Genomic DNA, 14,257 nt, shown 5'->3' with positions numbered 1-14,257 from the left:
CTTATTTCAACAATGCTGTTAAAATGGCAACCTTCGAGCTGCATTTTCATCTTGTGGAAGAGATGGAAGTCTGCAGGCGCTAAATCTGGTGAACAGGGCAGGTGTGGAAGCAATACCATGTTTTTGGCAGGAAACTCATGAGTGAAGAGAGCTTTGTGACAAGGTGCATTGATGTCACGAAGAGTCCAGGTGTTAGGATTGCCTGCATCGACCCATAAAACAGATCGACATCAGCAATGTCGTTGATTGTTCTTCGACAACCCTCATGCACAAGCTGATGAATTTTCTTCACATTTCTGTGGGTGATACTTGGCAAGTTTTCCAGATCACTCATTGTCTTCGAAATGTTGCATACAGCCCATTGCCTTGTCACCATAAGCTTACCAAGGCATGCTCAATGTCTCTAGCAGACTTCCCAAGTTTAATGCAAAATTTCACGTTGGCTCTTTGTTCCAACTTTCTGTCTATGACAAAAACTGTAGACAACAGCATACATGTAATCACTAAAACACAAATTTCATAACTTGTGAAGTAAACACAGCTACGTCATGTGGCACACTGCCTCATGAAGGTCACTACTAGCTTACACTGAGCACACAACTGTCTATTGCCATTTGCTGGCATGCTACAGAACTAGTCTGGGAACTTTTTGATACCAGCTTGTAAACAAGGAAATAAGTAAATAGAAAAACAGTAAGCTGGTAAAGATTTGTATGTGGCATTAATTTCAAAACTAGCAGTAAAGCAATAGATAAATTAGCATCAACAACAAAATTCTATGACTTGGCCCCAAAACAACAGACTTAAAGTAACACCAACCAAATCCGCTTTCTCCCTTGTCACTAGCAACACCATCATTAAATATAAGTAATTATCGCTCACACACATAATATAACACAGGCAAATAAGATGTTTTTTAATTTACCTCCTTTACCAGTTATAGCAGTAACAGTGTTTGATATATGTGTATTAGAAAATTGTAAAATGAGCGAAAATGGCATTTTAAATTGTTTGAAGCAGTGCTCAACTGGATCTCCATAGCCATTTGATGTATATAAAAATAATCTGACTATTATTAGGAATTGTATAAAAAAAAAAATTTACATGCAATAAATTGCTTATACACAATACACAAAATATTTTAAGAACAAAATTTAATATGAACCCCAAGGGTCATATGAACCCAGTCAAGAACCAATGGTTTAAAGGAGTCAAAAGATATCTTAATATGACCATGATTAGTTTGGATAAATAATACTACCTCTATGGCAACAACATCCAGCTAAAGGATTAAGTAGTCTATCAAATTTATGTAATTTTACTTATGTATTATTGCTTTCAATAGTGGAGTTTAAATATATTTGAAATGAGTTTTGCATGTGTGATTGTGTTTTTTTTTCTTTTCTTTTTTTCAAGTTTCTGTTGATCACTTTCACTATTTGTCAACAAATATTTCAATTTGTTTTTCCTTATAAATTTTAAAATGGTTGTTTTTTTTTGTTTTTTTTTAATCATTATAGTATCAAGTATTCTTTGAGCTTTGAAATATCTATCTATTTATCTATCTCTCTCTCTCTCTCTCTCTCTCTCTCTCTCTCTCTCTCTCTCTCTCTCTCTCTCTCTCTCTACACACACACACACACACACACACACACACACACACATTCATACTCACATACATACACATTCACTTATTCAAATGCTTTGGAAATCTGTTCATCATGTTATTTTTTTCAGATTTATTTTTGTAACAGTAGCAAAATAAGTTAATTAGACTGCTCAGATTAAAATCGGTATTTCAGAATTATGTTGAGATTATGGTTATCAGTGGCACCTTTTGATTGCTCTTGACAATTATGTTATGGTGATAATTTATATAAATGAAAGCATTTTGATGACTCATTAAAGATTTATTCTCTCTCTCCTATATATAATTTTATTTTTATATTTTTACCTGAAAATTTTTGCAAGCATGATTTTTTTGAACAGTAGTCATATATTATAAATTTCAATTGACGTTTTTTTTAAACGGTTTCTTATATCAATAACATGGTTGTTCAGTCATTCTTAATTATTATAATCATCTCTATATTGAGGGAATATCTACTATAATGTTGTTTTAATATATACCAATTATTTTCCTGCCGAGGTTGACTTTGCCTTTCATCCTTTTGGGGTTGATAAAATAAGTACCAGTTGAGCACTGGGGTCAATGTAATCGACTAAACCCCTCCCCTGAAATTACTGGCCTTGTGCCAAAATTTAAAATCAATGTATGCCAACTATTTAAATTATTTTGATATGGAATACATCATTTTCAAATGATTAATAGAATATTCTTAAATACTCTTGCAATTGTTTCTCTTCTCCCCAGCTCTCACAGCTTCTCTGTACACTTTATGGAGCTTCACAGGTAACTTGGTTTTGAGATGTGTGTCTCTTACCAACAGTTTCTGCATGCTTCGTGTTTATTTCATGGTTTATTTGCAGATATGTTTCACCCAAACATATTTGCACTGCAGTCCATCATCTGATATGTGCAGGTGTATTTTTTCTGTTGAAGATATGGCTTATGTTTTTTTACAATTTATTTGTATTAATTGCTTAAAATTGTTCAATGCGGAACAGTTTTAATTAAAATTACTAAACAGTCGGATTTATTTTTCCTCCACAGCATGATTTCTTTTCAGTTTTGCTCCCATTTATGTACTCCTATCTTATTTTAGCTTTATCTGTTACAGCTATTAAACCTGTGTGCATTTGTCTCGACATCTAAAAAATATATTTTGAAGTTTGATATGGAGTGGTTTATAATTTTTCTCATCACACATCATCATCACCATCAGCTTTTATGTCTGCATATTTGATTTAAACAATATCCAGCCTTAGTGGTGTTTATCTTTGAGTTTTGTTGTGCTTTATTTACATCAATGTAAAATTCCTCCAGTAGAGAGCAGCCGCAAAGAATTTGCTTTTTGATTTGAAGTCCCCATTTTGTGCTACATTATCAACATCTATCAATGCATTCCTTGAAAGACCCTCAATAGTACAAAATTCAGCTACTTCTATTTTGCTTTCTCAGATTATAAATTTTAAATTTATGGTTGTATTAATTACTAAAAGATTTAATTGTTTGGTCAATCTGTCTTTCTAATACCATCCAAAAACTCGGTTTGCCAATGAGGCACTTGAACTTCAGACTATTGTTTTTGTAAAATGGGCTTTAAGAAGGCTTTTCAAAAGTTCAGTTAAGCTCCTGAGCATATAAATACCCTTCACAATTCCACTCTCTATAACTCTTTCTGGATCCGAATTGTTCGAGCAGGTTTTGTATTTAAGCTATCACAAAATGTTTTTAAATGATACCTGCATATGTAATGCTAACCTTTAACTGTTTAAACATTTTAAAAACATGACTCAAAATTTAATAGAAGGGATATTGTTTGCTTGCTAATATAATTGGCTTTATAAAACATACCCATCTGTTTGTGTGTGTGTGTGTGAGAGAGAGAAAAAGAGAAGTGAGGAGAAAGAAACATCTTTGCAGACATAAATGTGCAACTGTCTACAAGCATACTTTGTGCACATGTGTTTGTATGTTTTATTGAATTCTCATTAAGTCTTCTCTTTTCATATTTGTTCTATCTATCTATCTATCTTCCTCCCTCCCTCCTTTCCTCCTTCCCTCCTCCCTTCTTCCTTCCTCCCTCCCTCCCTCCCTCCCTAAGGGGTAGACATGAACAGTAACATAAAGGTATAAAATGGAAGAAAAATTAACACCTAGAATATGTTCTTTTTGCTATTGAGTCCATTGGATGGTGAAGAAAAAATGTTGATTAGAATATGCTTACCAGCTGTTTCAATCATGTGTTCTTTTCAAGCCTATTATATTGTAAATAACTTGAAGTTTGTAATGTTTAATGGATGTAAAGTACATTTAAAATATGATGAATTTCAAAGACATCCTGTTACTGTTATTAAAAAGCTACTGTTGGACTGCACCCACTACACTCTTGGAGTGGTTGGCATTAGGAACGGCATCCAGCTGTAGAAACATTGCCAGATCAGATTGGAGCCTGGTGCAGCTGCTGGCTCTCCAGACCTCAGCCAAACCGTCCAACCCATGCCAGCATGGAAAACGGACGTTAAACGATGATGAAAGAATCAGTTAATGCTGTGAATTGATAGAAGTGTTGCAGCATCTGATCTGACTCGTAATTGTTAGAGCTATATGAGGTCTGATTCACACCTTTGATAAAAACGCCATGACCATTTTGATCTACTGATTAAATCAAAATGACATAAAGGCAAGTGTCTAGGATTACATGACTCAATATTGATTTCTTTTTTAAAATGTGTGTTATTCATAGTGTGTCCAGCAACTACCAAGTTCCTCATTGGCTTGCTCAGCCCAGCTTATTATTTCTGGTATATCTAGAACTCTATTATTCTTGTGTCATTCCTTTAAGATGATAGGAAATAATTTGACTCCTATGTCTATTAGGTATATGCTCACTTATTAGTTTGTACAGTTTAGACTGTTTGTGTTTCAAGTCCAAATACTTTGGTTCCGTTGTTATTTTTTGTTTCTCTCCTATGCTCTGCCATCTCCACAATCCTGTCTCAACTTCCTGATTCTTTTCTCTGCTCTGAAGGAAGATGAATCTGCTTTCCCAGGGGTTGATACAAACCAGTGATGCATTGTGATCATTGCATTTATTTATGCCTTCTTCCTTCCACACACAATGGTCTTGTGCCTTATCAATAAGTAAAATAAAATAAGAAAACTAAATTAATTTGCATATCCTTGTGTAATGAGGAAGTTCTTGTAGCAAGAAAATTCTGGTAGCAAACTTGAATTCTCAATGAAAATTACCATGTTATTAGAAGTGACTTCCATGGTTTTCTGAATCATTAGTAACGTCAATGTTTTACGACTTCATTTTTCTATGAAATTTCATTAAAGCTTGAGAAAAATGTTCAACAGTTTGGCAAAAGAGATTGATAAAATAAGTACCAGGTTTTAGAAAATAAATACTGGGGTTGATACATTCGGCTAAAGATTCTTTAAGGCAGTGTCCCTGTATGGCCACAGTCAAATGACTGAAAAGATAAAGACAATATGTAAAAGGTGAATTAATGCAAATGATACTGGACTTTTGTTCAGATATTTTTAATCATGCCAAACAACTTTCTACCTAATTACAAGAACTAATATCCAGAATATTAAAACACATTTCAGTGTCATTCCATCTGTGTTTCCTTTGTAATCACAGTTGATTTTTAATATGATATAAAGTGATAGAAAGTCTCTGCCTTTATGAAGTGCTAGATGAAAGCAAAAAGAATAATTTATAGAAATATTAGAATATGTTGTGACCCTGAGGTAGAAACTAAAATCTTTTTGGATCTGGAACATGAAAATGTAACTATTCCAAACACCACACACTAAAATACATTATAATCAATTTAATGTCTGTTTTACTAAAGGTTAGATGGATTGGTTTCACCACTTTTTCAACTGGAAAATTACTATTTTCTAATCTCACAACGTGAGATATTCAGCAACAGCACTTTGTAGTAAAGATTGTTTGCCAACATAATATGGCAGTCCTAAACCAGGACTGCCATATTATGTTGGCAAACAATCTTTACTACATAGTGCTGTTGCTGAATATCTCACATTGTGAGATTAGAAAATAGTAAATTTTTAATTTATAAATCAGGGACTAGTTGTCACTTTGAAAACTATATATTTCAAATGGGAATTTGGCAGCGCCCCCTCTAGCTGAACAGTTATTCTGTGCTGATGAAGGGAAATAACCCAGAAATCGCGATACACAGATATTGTTTTGAGCTGAGTGATGATGCTAGATTCCCTTGTTTGAAAATGTAAGGACACAGATCATGTCGTATAGCCATCTGGTGACGATGTCTCCTGGGGCTAAATTACAGCAACATTAGTCCTAAACCAGGACTGCCATATTATGTTGGCAAACAATTTTTACTACACTTTTTCAACATTTTGATTTTCTACTTGTTTCCATCCTTTATTTTTTGTGCTGTAGCATCCTCTTGTGCTGTAGCATCCTGAGACTAGCCCCATCCATTCTTACTCACATCTTCAGTCTTTTCTTTTGTTGGTTTCTACTTTCTCACCCATCTATGACTCATGCATCACATCTCCAAACCATTGCAGTCTCCACTCCTGTACATTCTAGAAATATCTCAGATACCCAGTTTTTCTCTTACTGCATTATTATTGATGCACACTTGTAGCAGGAATGCTCGTCTTATTTCTTTCCAGCCTTCACATATCCTCCACTTTCAGCATCCATATCCTCACCAGCATGCAATATCACATTTTATATGCAAATATCATACAGTGTGCCTTTCACACACAGAGAGGCCCTTTGTTGTCAACAAAGACAGTGGCTCCTTGAACTTCTCCACCCTGTTCTTGTTCTGATTACTGTTTTTAAAATATCTTCCTCCACTGTCAGTTAAATCACCTACGTAACAGAAACTATTGACTACTTCTAAAAGAGGTTTCTGAGCAATTAAGTGTAATTCTTGGGGTTTTTTATTGGCAACTACTTTCATGTATCTATCGTATGAAGTCATACTTTGTCAGTTTGTCCGTAAACCTATTGGATACATCTTCAGAGTATTCATTGTTTGCTTTGGATAGTTAAAGGGCAGATAGGAACTCTATACTACATATCAGACTTGACCACTTAACTGTCAGTAGTTCTTTTCTGATAACTAAACCTCGATCTTTACTAAATTTGTAAGCCTCTCAATTCTGGCCCAACAGTTCAGTGTTAAGAGCTGATTTGGCTGTAAGAAATAAATAGCCTACAAGAGTTCTCATGTACGGCCATTCTTGAAATCACCTGCTTTGGCCTGGAGAAGTAAAATAAACAGGATGGAGATGAGAACAGTCCTGATGGATGCCAGCAAATATACTGAAATCCTCACTGAAATTGTTTGTATCATTATGCTGACAAAGTATTTACATGGCTTGCACAGGTATCACAAGCTCCCAGTTTTCTCTGCAACTACCAAACCATGGAGCATGGTGTTAAAAACCATCTCCACATTAAGAAATGTTAGATATCTTTTTGGCAAAGAACCTAAGTTGCTGAAAACAGCATTATGTAATAGTATTACACTAAGATATAGTAACCAAACAAATGTACAGAACTGGTGTAATACAATTCGTCTTTTTTTTTAATACATATATTGAAAACCCAGCTTATCGCATAGTTTTTTAGATTAATAGAAAAACAACGAAGCCATGTTGTATCAAAATACTCTAACTTTGCATGGGTTTTCCCTAAAAATATCAAATATCAAAATCTGGTTTGATTATTGTTGTTGGCTTTATTTTTATTAATTTATTTTGCTTTTTTTTAATGTTTTATTTTTTTTTCAATATTTACTCCTGCTTTATAATGTTCTGAATGTTAAACATTTTGCCATTGTTTTATTGCATATACGTGTGTGTGTGTGTGTGTGTGTGTGTGTGTGTGTGTGTGTGTGTGTGTGTGTGTGTGTGTGTGTGTGTGTGTGTGTGTGTGTGTGTGTGTGTGTGTGTGTGTGTGTGTGTGTGTGTGTGTGTGTGTGTGTGTGTGTGTGTGTGTGTGTGTGTGTGTGTGTGTGTGTGTGTGTGTGTGTGTGTGTGTGTGTGTGTGTGTGTGTGTGTGTGTGTGTGTGTGTGTGTGTGTGTGTGTGTGTGTGTGTGTGTGTGTGTGTGTGTGTGTGTGTGTGTGTGTGTGTGTGTGTGTGTGTGTGTGTGTGTGTGTGTGTGTGTGTGTGTGTGTGTGTGTGTGTGTGTGTGTGTGTGTGTGTGTGTGTGTGTGTGTGTGTGTGTGTGTGTGTGTGTGTGTGTGTGTGTGTGTGTGTGTGTGTGTGTGTGTGTGTGTGTGTGTGTGTGTGTGTGTGTGTGTGTGTGTGTGTGTGTGTGTGTGTGTGTGTGTGTGTGTGTGTGTGTGTGTGTGTGTGTGTGTGTGTGTGTGTGTGTGTGTGTGTGTGTGTGTGTGTGTGTGTGTGTGTGTGTGTGTGTGTGTGTGTGTGTGTGTGTGTGTGTGTGTGTGTGTGTGTGTGTGTGTGTGTGTGTGTGTGTGTGTGTGTGTGTGTGTGTGTGTGTGTGTGTGTGTGTGTGTGTGTGTGTGTGTGTGTGTGTGTGTGTGTGTGTGTGTGTGTGTGTGTGTGTGTGTGTGTGTGTGTGTGTGTGTGTGTGTGTGTGTGTGTGTGTGTGTGTGTGTGTGTGTGTGTGTGTGTGTGTGTGTGTGTGTGTGTGTGTGTGTGTGTGTGTGTGTGTGTGTGTGTGTGTGTGTGTGTGTGTGTGTGTGTGTGTGTGTGTGTGTGTGTGTGTGTGTGTGTGTGTGTGTGTGTGTGTGTGTGTGTGTACAGTTTTATATCTTAATGTGTATGTCTCCCGATTTTTGGCACTTATTTCTGTGTGTATAATATTGATTGAATAATTGGTGATCTGAAGTTTCTAATGGATAGACATTCCACTTTTTATACATTATTTACTTATCTATTTTTTTTTAACCATGCATCATCTCAAGAGGAGCATCTTTGGTAAAAGGCCTAGTCCATTAGTGACAATCCCGTTTTACTTTGACTTCAGCATTACTGCATCTAAGACTACATTATCCATTGTGTCCTCATCTTTTTTAAGATAGTAGGATGTGGTTTTTGTATGAGATTTGTCTGCTATTTCTTGTAGTCTGAACAAGCAGATACATTAGAAGTAGTGTTGATATAATTGTTTGAAATCAAGCTATGGTGTTAACATATTTATTACATTTACTCATAAAAAGACTTACTTCTTTCAACATTATGCAGTGAACTATTGAGAACTGATCTGATTAGTACAAAAAAATGTGCTAGTGAAACAGTACAAATTGCTGACTCTATAACCCTTTTCTATCATTTTTATAATGAAATGTAGCACTTATGTTTTATTTACTTTGAAATTAATCACTTATTCAGATGAATTAAGTAAAATAATTTTCCTTTGTGTTTGGTATATAAACTTAGCCAGAGATTTAAATAAAATTGTGATTGAGAGTTTTAGTTTAATCTGAACCATTTAGGCTTTGCCTCAGAAAATCAGAAGCAGTCTCTGTTGAGTGAGTTGCAGAATGGTTAAAAAATACAAACTACCAATGTTAAACAATTTTGTTACCATATTTCTGTTGGAATGCATAACCACTGTTTAAATTGATTTTCAAAATAATGAATTTAGTAAAATAACTTTGTCATTATTAGGCTGGTGTTTGGAACATAAATTAGCATGAAATTTTGATGGAACTGTTTTAATTTAGATCATTTTTTAAAAAGGAAGCTTGTATCGTAGTACCAGGAGCGGTCTCATGTTGGTTGGTGTTAAAGGGATTAAGAATTTTATGTAATGTTTGGGGGGAAAAAACATACCAGTATTCCACTGAGTATACTGGTCTCTTGCAAATGTTAAGTCTTCTGTCTATCAAGAATCATAATTTAATGTCAGCATTACTATAACTTAATGGAAGTTCTGCAAAATTTAGGTGTCAATTCTTTTTTTAGATTGAATAGTTTGAATATTTCAGAAGCCATTCCTCATATCAATTTACAGTGAAACATTTGAGTTGTATTCTATGTTTGGCAGCAGGGTAGTATTTTATTTATTATTTTACATTGTAATCTTGACGTTATTCCCTGGAGGGTGAACAGCTTTGTGTTGTAAAAATCTGGAACTTGTACAATTAGGAAAGGTTTGGTTTGGTACTTATCTTGGATATAAAGTTAACTTTTCTCCTCTCTAAATGATCAGAGCAAAATATTTTGTTAAAAATGATGTTTGCTTTTACTAGGTTTTTATTAACAAACTTGAAAATGGTTCACATTAACAGTAAAAGATTAGTTTTTAACAAACTTGAAAATGGTTCACATTAACAGTAAAAGATTAGTTTTACAAAATTGTGAATTAGAAATGCAGTCAAGTACTTTTCTATTTGTCAGTTGTCTGCATTGTTCCCACTGAACCTCTTTAGAAAGAGGTCATCCTTTGACTTTCATTTATAAGTGATGTTATATTGTGTTGCAGTGACTTTTTTTTTATTTCTATTTTTTTGAGCAGCTGGCTTTTAGCAGTAATTAACTGTAACATAATATCTACATGTTGTCATTTTAGATTTTTAATTCTAATAGGAATTGAATGGATAAAAATAATTTGCTCTTTGATAAATTCACCACTCACAGAAACTGATGCACTCTAGATGTTTTATCTAGAGATATAATGCACACACACACACACACACAGACACACTTTAATATTTCTGTATCTAATTGTAGCGTATGTTTCAATTTAAGGTATGGGATCTGATAATGTCCATGAAAATCTGGCTGAGCTGACTTGTGAAATGACATTGAAGGAACGTTTGATTGAAGCACTGGAGAAAAATCAAAATAAACTGAATGCAATGAAAACCCATTATGAACAGAAGGTGCAGCAACTTCAACAAAAGATACGAGAAACAGAAGTAGAAAGAGACAAAATAATCTCTAATATTGGTAAATGTTTTATACTAATGTTTCAGTTCTTTTATGGACATTTAATGTCATTTCGTTTAGCTTTGTATTTCTTGCAGGGCTGATGGAGAGATGGTATCGGTGGTAGTAATGTCAGGTCATATATTGTGCACTGTCTACATCAGTTCTTTGTGATTTCAAATATACCACACAGAAGAATCTGTAAATACACTGTAAAATTCCATGTATGAAAAATTATGTAGTTACTGAAAGGCCTAATACCAGTACATGGAGGTGCAATGGCCCAGTGGTTAGGGCAGCGGACTCGCAATCATAGGATCGCGGTTTCGATTCAAAGACCCGGCGTTGTGAGTGTTTATTGAGCGAAAACACCTAAGGCTCCACGAGGCTCCAGCAGGGGATGGTTGCGAACCCTGCTGTACTCTTTCACCACAACTTTCTCTCACTCATACTTCCTGTTTCTGTTGTGCCTGTAATTCAAAGGGTTAGCCTTGTCACACTGTGTCACGCTGAATATCCCCGAGAACTACGTTAAGGGTACACGTGTCTGTGGAGTGCTCGGCCACTTGCATGTTAATTTCACGAGCAGGCTGTTCCGTTGATCAGATCAACTGGAACCCTCGACGGAGTGCCAACAACAACAATACCAGTACACAGCACAGACTATCAGTACTAAATCTGTTTGCAAGGGGTTAAAGTAGTGGTATGTGATTTGAGGGGAATTTGGTTTCTAGCTGGTCAAATGACTCCATATAATCACCCACATTTTCAAGATATTTTTTGGTTGAAAAAAAAACCCCAAAAAAAACAACACTGGAATAGTTTCTTATTGCTTATTTCAGGCCCAATGTAGGATTTGAACCTAGCAAGATTATAACACTCATAAATTATTCAGTGATCCTCTTGTTCTTTACTATAGTGAATTATTCTGTCTATATTTGGTATTTACTTGCTTTTATAATAGCAGGATATAGACAATCATCTTGTAAGCTAATAGTCCGGATTTGGTAAAAAAAGTAAAATATTGTTTTTGAGAAAATCTTGTGTTGACAAATGAAGAATTCCTCTTCATATCATAAAAACCTTGTCGTTCTTACATTTTTTTTTTTTTATTCCACCAGAAAAAGTTGAAGCAGATAAGAAGGATAAAGTAAAGAATGTGAATGAAAAGTACCAACAAAAACTGAATACTCTTCAGCAGGAACTGAAGAAATTACAAGAAGCTAAAAAGGAGCATGCAAAACTAATCCGGAATCAAGCTGTTCATGAGAAGCAGCTCAAAACATACCAGCATGAACTTCAGGAGATGAAACGTATCAAGGTAAAATTTGTAATTCATTCTAATTTGACTATTGATGAGATGGATTTAAAAAGAGTATATACTTACGGCCATATCACATTGAATACACTGGTTCTTGTCCGATCACTGATGTTAAGCAACATCAAGCCTAGTGAGTTCCTAGATGGGTGACCGCTTGGGCAATCTAGGTGCTGTAACCATCTCGATAGCAGCAGTGTGGCTGTGTGGTAAGAAGCTTACTTCCCAACCACATGGTTCCGTGTTCAGTCCCTCTGTGTGGCACCTTGGGCAAGTGTCTTCTATTACAGCCTTGGGCTGACCAAAGCCTTGAGAGTGAATTTGGTAGATGGAAACTGAAAGAAGCTCATAGTATATATGTGTGTGTGTGTGTGTATCTGTGTTTGTCCCCCACCACCATCACTTGACAACTGATATTGGTGTGTTTATGCCCCTGTAACTTAACGGTTCGGCAAGAGACCAATAGAATAATTTCTAGGCTTACAAAGAGTAAGTCCTGGGGTCGATGTGTTCGACTAGAGGTGGTGCTCCAGCATGGCTGCAGTCAAATGACTGAAACAAGTAAAAGAGGAAAAGAATAAAAGAAGTTATTAAAATCCTAATTTATTATATTTAATTCTGCTACATTTCTATTATTGACTTTTCAGTGAATTGAAGATGCTAATTTCTATATTGGACTAGATTTTTTATATATTTTTTATTGTTGTAATATATGTATTACTGTTTATTCACATATAACGAAGGTATATGGCCTTATGGTTGGGGGTGTTGCACTCATGATTGTGGAAGCCATGGATTTGATTCCTGAATTGAGCAGTGATTTGTATTCTTGAACAAAACCCTTCATCTCACATTACTTTGCAATCACTCTGACATGTAGTACGCAATGCACCTGTACATGCAATGTCAATTTTCTGGAGGGAGTGAGCTTGTGTGCAACATTAACATTTGATCACTATAATCAATTCATCTGTCCAGGTTGTTCAACCAGAAATTACAGAATGGTGTTTGATTTGAGAGACTACTATTATTTAATGATATGTTGCTGTCTATCTCTCAATATTCATCAAACTATTGTTCTGTCATAAACATTGACTTTCTCTAATTTATGTCTATGGAAAAATTGTAAGGCTCATCAGTATGTGTCTTTCTTTGAAATTCATACTTGCCTGTGCCAGAAAATTTGAAGCAATTCTGAATTTATACTAAGTTAATAAAACAAAATGCTTCGAATCAATACCATTGTAAATAACTTTTTCTTGGTGTACAGGTGAGGTTAATGAAACAAATAAAAGAGGAAGCTGAAAAGAATAAATTAAATGATGCCAAGAAGCACAAAGAAATAACTCAACTGCGAAAGGCTCATTTAAAGAAAGAACAAAGAATAAAAAATTTGGAGACTGAAAAACACCAAAAAGAAATTGTTCTGAAGAGGAAACAAGAAGAGGTATGTGTGGAAAGTTTCCTTTTTTTTATCCTTCAGAAAGCACATTTTATAATACATTGGTCCATAGTTCATTACAATGGCATTCATAGCTTAATAAAGAGAACAAAATTATATCATACCTTTTAAGATTTGCAGTCAAATTATGTCAAGACTATTATTATAAACTAACTTAACTATTTACTTATGTGATGTGCAACATGATAATAAAGTTTCAGTTTATTAACTGTGGATTATATTATGAAGAAAATAGACTAATTCTATTTAGACTTGTAAACTGACCTATGAGCTATTTTACCTATTAACAGGTGGAGGCTTTGCGAAAAAGACAAAGGCCGATGTCTGACCGTGCAGCTGGTAGAGTTGGTCGATACAACACATATCCAGCACAATCTTGTAAGTTTTATTTCTTCGTATTTTGAATGTCTTCATCTAAATAATAATAAAATCACATGTTAATCTTGAAAATATTTAATATTCAATTGCAGGCAGCTAGTGAAACTAAATGGAGTTGAAATGGAAATACATATTCATATATAATATTTAGGACAATTTTATTTCAGAGTTTTTTCTTCTATCCAATTTAAGTTAATGACTATTCATATTGAATCATAGTGATGGAAACTAATATCGTTCACCTTCCATCAAAGAATGTCATCTCCCCTATTAGCTTAGAGAAACTATCCCAACCTATATAAGTTAGTTACCAATTTATATAAGATAGTGATGGTAGCTGGTAAATAGTTATTGTTACTAATGGGTTCACATGTAACATTATTGTTTGATTTTGTTCCATTATTATCTAATTTAATTCCCTTGCCAATATGGCAGTGAATAACTGTGGATCTGATTCAAAAGTTTTGTGCATCTATCACTAAGCTACCTTAGATCTAACTAAACTCCTTCATAAAACCTGTTTAAATTTTATTTTATTGTTGAAACGTACA

At 34.8% G+C, this 14,257-nt stretch overlaps 1 protein-coding gene across 15 annotated transcripts in view; it reads left to right on the top strand.

The window, feature by feature from the left end:
• Positions 1-14,257, top strand: part of LOC106873190 (kinesin-like protein KIF21A) — a 194,750-nt gene that overhangs the window by 117,588 nt on the left and 62,905 nt on the right. For 8 of the 15 annotated variants that reach the window (XM_052969483.2, XM_089355269.1, XM_052969488.2 and 5 more), the window contains exons 17-21: positions 2,375-2,413; positions 10,369-10,569; positions 11,670-11,869; positions 13,137-13,313; positions 13,619-13,706. In XM_052969483.2, the coding sequence (XP_052825443.1) occupies positions 2,375-2,413; positions 10,369-10,569; positions 11,670-11,869; positions 13,137-13,313; positions 13,619-13,706 (705 nt within the window). The remainder of the gene's footprint in view (positions 1-2,374; positions 2,414-10,368; positions 10,570-11,669; positions 11,870-13,136; positions 13,314-13,618; positions 13,707-14,257) is intronic. The other 7 variants (XM_052969489.2, XM_089355273.1, XM_089355278.1 and 4 more) reach the window with 1 other exon arrangement.

This window comes from Octopus bimaculoides, chromosome 7 (assembly GCF_046866305.1).
Source record: "Octopus bimaculoides isolate indiv1 chromosome 7, ASM4686630v1, whole genome shotgun sequence".
In the NCBI taxonomy this organism is placed as follows: domain Eukaryota; kingdom Metazoa; phylum Mollusca; class Cephalopoda; order Octopoda; family Octopodidae; genus Octopus; species Octopus bimaculoides.
Note: the sequence above shows the minus strand (reverse complement) of the source record. Positions and strands in the feature narration are given on the sequence as shown.